Source organism: Heterodontus francisci, chromosome 20 (genome assembly GCF_036365525.1).
Source record: "Heterodontus francisci isolate sHetFra1 chromosome 20, sHetFra1.hap1, whole genome shotgun sequence".
Lineage (NCBI taxonomy): Eukaryota > Metazoa > Chordata > Chondrichthyes > Heterodontiformes > Heterodontidae > Heterodontus > Heterodontus francisci.
In genome coordinates this window covers 15,401,886-15,408,649 of record NC_090390.1, presented here as the reverse complement: position 1 = coordinate 15,408,649, position 6,764 = coordinate 15,401,886, and the positions used below count along the sequence as shown (strand labels likewise).

At 46.0% G+C, this 6,764-nt stretch overlaps 1 protein-coding gene across 1 annotated transcript; it reads right to left on the bottom strand.

The window, feature by feature from the left end:
• Positions 1-425: 425 nt before the first annotated feature.
• Positions 426-5,860, bottom strand: LOC137380504 (neuropeptide Y receptor type 4-2-like). Its single transcript, XM_068052408.1, has 2 exons — positions 5,727-5,860; positions 426-5,393 (listed from the first exon to the last, which is right to left on the bottom strand). The coding sequence occupies exon 2, from the start codon at positions 5,246-5,248 to the stop codon at positions 4,130-4,132; it is 1,119 nt and encodes a 372-aa protein (XP_067908509.1). The 5' UTR covers positions 5,249-5,393; positions 5,727-5,860; the 3' UTR covers positions 426-4,129.
• Positions 5,861-6,764: the final 904 nt, after the last annotated feature.

Sequence of the window (6,764 nt, the reverse complement as noted above, 5' to 3'; positions counted from 1 at the left end):
ATTACCGCCCCATCAGCCTACTCTCAATCATCAGTAAAGTGATGGAAGGTGTCATCAACAGTGCCATCAAGCGGCACTTGCTTAGCAATAACCTGCTCAGTGACACTCAGTTTGGGTTCCGCCAGGGCCACTCAGCTCCTGACCTCATCACAGCCTTGGTTCAAACATGGACAAAAGAGCTGAACTCAAGAGGTGAGGTGAGAGTGACTGCCCTTGACATCAAGGCAGCATTTGACCGGGTATGGCATCAAGGAGCCCTGGCAAAACTGAGGTCAATGGGAATCAGGGGGAAAACCCTCCGCTGGCTGGACTCATACCTAGCACAAAGGAAGATGGTTGTGGTTGTTGGAGGTCAATCATCTCAGCTCCAGGACATCACTGCAGGAGTTCCTCAGGGTAGTGTCCTGGGCCCAACCATCTTCAGCTGCTTCATCAATGACCTTCCTTCAATCATAAGGTCAGAAGTGGGGATGTTCGCTGATGATTGCACAATGTTCAGCACCATTCATGACTCCTCAGATACTGAAGCAGTCCGTGTAGAAATGCAGCAAGACCTGAACAATATCCAGGCTTGGGCTGATAAGTGGGAAGTAACATTCGCGCCACAAAAGTGCCAGGCAATGACCATCTCCAACAAGAGAGAATCTAACCATCTCCCCGTGACATTCAACGGCATTACCATCACTGAATCCCCCACTATCAACATCCTAGGGGCTACCATTGACCAGAAACTGAACTGGAGTAGCCATATAAATAATGTGGCTACAAGAGCAGGTCAGAGGCTAGGACTCCTGAGGCGAGTAACTCACCTCCTGACTCCCCAAAGCCTGTCCACCATCTACAAGGCACAAGTCAGGAGTGTGATGGAATACTCTCCACTTGCCTGGATGGGTACAGCTCCAACAACACTCAAGAAGCTCGACACCATCCAGGACAAAGCAGCCCGCTTGCTTGGCACCCCATCCACAAACATTCACTCCCTCCACCACCGATGCACAGTAGCAGCAGTGTGTACCATCTACAAGATGCACTGCAGCAATGCACCAAGGCTCCTTAGACAGCACCTTCCAAACCCGCAACCTCTACCAACTAGAAGGACAAGGGAAGCAAATACATGGGAACACTACCACCTGCAAGTTCCCCTCCAAGTCACACACCATCCTGACTTGGAACTATATCGCCGTTCCTTCACTGTCGCTGGGTCAAAATCCTGGAACGCCCTTCCTAACAGCACTGTGGGTCTACCTACCCCAAATGGACTGCAGCGGTTCAAGAAGGCAGCTCACCACCACCTTCTCAAGGGTAATTAGGGATGGTCAATAAATGCTGGCCTGGCCAGTGAAGCCCACATCCCAGGAATGATTAAAAAAACGCTGACCTTTAGGGCCAAGCTGATGGTTTATAAGGCCTGTGTTCTCAGCACCTTGCTGTATGGCTGTGAAATATGGGTGACTTACAGCTACCAGGAAAAGAAGCTCAATAATTTCCATCTTCACTGTCTGCAGTGCATTATGGGTATATCCTGGCAGGACAAAATCACAAATGTGGCAGTCCTCTCAAAGACTGAGCACCCAACTGTGTGGGCAATAATCAAACAGAGGCAGCTTCAGTGGATCGGACATGTCCACAGGATGGAAGACGGTTGCATACGCAAGGACACTCTGTATGGTGAGGTAGCCAGGGCTAGACAACTAGTGGAACATCCAAAGTTCCCCTTCAAGGATGCTCACAAGGGAGACATGAAGGACCTAAATGTTGACTATCACACCTGGGAGTCACTAGCTGGTGAAAGAGGGAAATGGCGACACATGCTGTGGGCTGGTGTGCACTACCACGATGACCAGTGGTTACAGTAGCTTGGCAACAGGTGCCAACATCAAAAACAACAACTCACAGCATCACTTGGCAGCTTCACGTGCAGCACTTGTGGCAGAACCTGCCTCTCAAGGATTGGCCTTCACAGCCACCAACAAAGGTGTACCAAGAGAAGACACCCCATATAAATGGATTGTTTGCTGCATGTCTATCATCTCTCATAGATGAAAGGGTGTCAACCAATACAGCAGAAACTAACAAACACATCCTTCACAGTTGTAAGTTGCAACCTGTCCCATCTTAGGAATTGGATTTACCCTTCAGTTTATAATTGGGCTCCCCTGGGACTACATACCATATGGCATTTTTAACAGACTATAGAACTGCTTTACAAGAAGCTCCACTTAACCCACAGATGTTAATGAGGTACAAACATCTTAATCAGTGCTCCTGCTTTGAGAATATTAGCCTCCGAACAGTCCATAGTGCAAAAGTAACCCCTTGCCTGTTATGGGAGTATAAATGACATCCAAGCAGCAACTCAATCCTTTCTGGAAGAATTCAGAAGTGACTCTGCTGCCCATCCCATTCACCTATCACCCTGTGCTCACTGACCTACATTGGCTCCTGGTAAAGCAATGCCTTGATATTAAAACTCTGATCCGTGCCTTCAATTCCCTCCAGGATCTCACCCCTCCCTATCTCTGATCTCCTTCTGCCCTACAACCCTTCCAAGTACCTGCCTTACTCCAGCTCTGGGCCCTGTGCATTCCCCACTTCCTTCACTCCATCATTGGTTGCTGTGCCTTCAGCTGCCAAGGCCCTCAGCTCTGGAATTCCCTCTCTGTCTCCCTCTCCTCGAAGATGCTTCTTAAAACCTCTTTAACCAAGCTGTAATAAAAACAGAAAATGCTGGAAATACTCAGCAGGTCAGGCAGCATCTGTGGAGAGAGAAGCAGAGTTAACGTTTCAGGTCAGTGAACTTTCATCAGAACTCATTCAGATTTCCAGCATCTGAAGTATTTTGCTTTTATCGGTTCGTTGTCATTTTGGGATTTTTTTTTTGCCTTATTTCACTCCTCTGAAGTACCTTGGGTCGTTTTGTTAAAGGCGCTACGTTAATGCAAGCTGTGTTGTTTTCGGAGTCGGAGAGGATATTTGTGCTGAACCAGATCCCGTGCAGAATTGTTGGATCGATGTAGCTAACGTGGGACGAGAGAGCTCTTTCCCATAAGACAAAACAATTTCAGCTGAATTCCGTTTTGCATCTGAAGAGCTGGTGGGCTGCGTTTGTCCCAAAACAACATGCAATGATTTTTACAACCCCGCAAAAAAAAAACAAAAGGCAGAGTGAAGCTGATTTCACCAGGAGGTGAACTCGGTCAGAAGTTCCTTGTTGGAACTGAGGATCGAAGGATCAAAAGGTAGGTTACCCAAAACACTCAGCTTTATTACTGTTTAAAGATCATTTCTCAAATGAATGGTGGACAACTTTCTCCAGACAATGTGCATCGTTAGGGGAGTTGGGCAGCTCGCAGCGACATGGGTCCGATGGGCCGAATGTCTAAGATTCTGTTCTCGCCAAAGAAGTTGTTTCTGTGAGACAACTGTTATGTTTAAATACACTAAGCCGTCTACTAGGTTCCTTTAAAAAAACAGCCGTGGTTTTAAGTATTTCCTCAACTTCACAAATGAAAATGATACAAAGTACAGCGAGCCATTTTATAATTAATGGAGTAATATTGATAGACTGCAATATGATACCACACAGTGAGAGTTACCCACTCCTCATTTAGTTAATTCTCACCAAGAAATTACTGTTGTATATTTCCCACGTGTTTCTATTGTATAGAAGGCAAGGTGTTTCATACAGAAAGCAGCAAAGCTAACATGATAGGGACTAGATGGCAAATAATCTCTGCTGAAATGGAGCCACATTTCAGTCAATGGAACTTATCTACTAAATGATTCTAACTACAAAATCAAATAACCCAACGTTGCATTGGGTTTATTTTATGATACTCTCGAGTTTTAGATTTTGTGTCTAATTTATGTTGGGAGATAATCTAAAACTGGACAGTGACGTCTAATTTCTGTTCAAATATAATCGGCGATGAGGGAGTGATGCATCATTTTACTGACCATATATCGATACTTTTAAAAGAAAGAAGCTACACAAGATCTATCACTGAATAAAACAAAGCCATAATAAATACAAAGTTTATCAGTAAAATTCCAAACTCTGCAAGCTTTCTTTGTGAGCGGGCATTGCTTTTCTCTTCGCATATTTAAGCGGATGATGTTCAGTTCCTAACTACGCCGCCACGTTATTCCTGCAGCTCAGTCGCAGGGAGGTCTTGGAAAGCTCTGTATTCATGGTAGACAATGGGAAGTGTTCTCCATCTTCCTGTCTGCTCCATCTACAGTGCACAATGATGGCCCGCAGCTCTTTTTTGAAGTTATTGTTCAGGAAGCCGTAGACGATAGGGTTGATACAAGTGGAAGCCATTCCTGCCAGGTGGCATAGGGAAAAGATGAGATTGTGGTGACAATGCATCACTGCGTCCAGATCCCAGTCTGCAATGGCATTGAATACATTTAACGGTAACCAGCAGAGGCCAAATCCGATAACCAGGAAGCCAAGCATCAGGGTTATCCTTCTGCTGTTTGTCAGTCTGCGGTTATCCTCACCTGCTCTGTCTAACAACTCCTTCCTTGTCTTTAGTCTCCTGTATATTCTGCCGTAACAGACTGCAATGAAAGCAAGGGGCGCACAGTATTGAAAGGCTAGGAGCCATGTCGTGTATACCAGTTTCTGCTCCCTGGATGGCCATGACTCCGTGCAGATATCTTCGTTAGCCAGTGGCGCGATGGAGACAGGAAGGTCCCTGAAAGGTTCGTCTGTTAGAACATGAAAAGCCACAAAGGGCAAGGAAATGAAACAGGCTAGCATCCAGATGAGCACTACTGTCCTATATGCTTGGGGGACACTCGGTTTCCAACCTGTCGGGTTTATAATGAGTTGATGTCTTTCCAGAGCAATCATGACCAAGGATAGAATGGATACTGTCACTGACATACACTGGATGAAAGGGACCATCTTACACAAGACTTCGCCAAAAATCCAATAGTCCATTAGGGTGTAGACTACTGTAAAAGGGAGACAGAAGACACAGATCATGATATCTGAGAAGGACAGGTTGGCAATGAGCATGTTGGTCACATTCGTTTTCTCCTTCTGCTTTGCTATCACACAAATTAAGCAGATGTTTCCCAGTAAACCAACAGCCATGACGGCACAGTAAGAGGCCACCAGAAAGCCGGTGAGGGCCGCTGAGGTTGGGCAGGGATTTCCAAAATCGGGCAAATTCCAGCCTGAGGCATTGAAGGGAAGGGAGTAATTACCATATCGGAGAATGGGACCATCTGCCATGGCAGGGAGTCTTGTCGCTTCTGTCCAAAGTTATCCTACTTGCAAAAACAGGAGGCTCGAAGGTTGCAGAACATGGCTATCACTTTAAAATAGGCACACGACGGTGCGAAAGTGGAACGTAGACAGCACCGACTGATAGGAACATCTGTGGGGGGGAAATCAACATTAATACCAGTTAATTGTAGTTCAATTCGGTGAGAGACCCTGATTTAACTACAGCAGATTCTACATCAGAGACTCTGGCGCTACTGCGAATTATTAGACTTTCCACCCCTTGTGTGCAGGCATTGAGTGGGGAAGGTAAGCTGAGTTGGTAGAAATCCTTTGTTACAGTGTGGTTACTGTTTATAACACTCAGCCTTGCTCCTGGTGCCGATAATACTGAGGTGCCAATTATTAACCTGAGATTCTGATAACACAAACGGCGCGGGATCATATCAGTCTTAGTACGATTAGACCTTTAGTAAGTATCTCTTACCTGGAATACACACACACACACGTCTCAGGCTCCTCACCTGGTGCACTTTAGGATTGGGACCTTATAAAATGTCACCTCTTATGTTCACAGAAACTACTCAGAGTGGGATGCTGCGTTAGAAGGGACTGCGTTTAGATGCTGTGTGGGGCGCTGTTTAAATAGTCTTCGATCTACAGACTCCGGTTAGATGTGTGGGAAGAAACCCCGCGCAACCGCTAAACACCACTGCCCTCTCTCGGGCTGGAACGTAGTAAATGATTTCAGCTTTACTGTAGAATCATCCTTCTCCACAAATTTCTATTAACTTGCATTTTACTTTTTTGTGCTTTTCTGAGTTCCTCCAACACTGGTAATTGAGGTCACATTCAGGTTTTCTAAGTGTAACTGAGTAACTAAACTATGTAAACGATATATTTTGCCCGGCTCCTCTCGACAAGCTCGATTGGGATGAGTAGGAGCTGTCAATAATGAAGGTTCCGCCTGCCGATGGTATAAGAGGCTGAACTGCACCATAATAACTTGTTTTATTTCAAATTGTATTCTTAAAGGAGTCTGGTTTTTATGCAATGATGAACTTATTGATGAATGTTTAGTCAAGCCAATATCTTCTTTCTTTGGCCTCCTTGTCTCGAGAGACAATGGGTAAGCGCCTAGAGGTGGTCAGTGGTGTCAGTCGCTGTGAGGCAACTATGGAGTGACCTCTCCATGGCGCATGCCTGGGCGAATGTATGGAGGTTGAGAGTTGCCCAAGCGTCAAAACCCCCCTCTCGGCCTTTCTGGTGGGGTCCAAAGGAGTGCAGAGCACGACGTTTGGCACCGGTATGGCTGCAGGAACTGCCGGAAACATGCCAAAGGTGACACATGACCGCCTACTTACTCCCTTAGCCGTGGTCTCTCCCGAGACGCCCACAAGGCAGCTGTTCATTTGACAAATAAAACAAGTTAGGGTTATACCCTCATAACCAAAAAATACTTGCTGCAGTCAGGTGGGAGTTGAACAGTGCAAACCACCCTCACCAGGTGGCCAATATCTAGGCT

Coding starts and splice junctions, on each gene's coding strand:
- LOC137380504 (XM_068052408.1), bottom strand. CDS start 5,248: ATGGCAGATGGTCCCATTCTCCGATATGGTAATTACTCCCTTCCCTTC.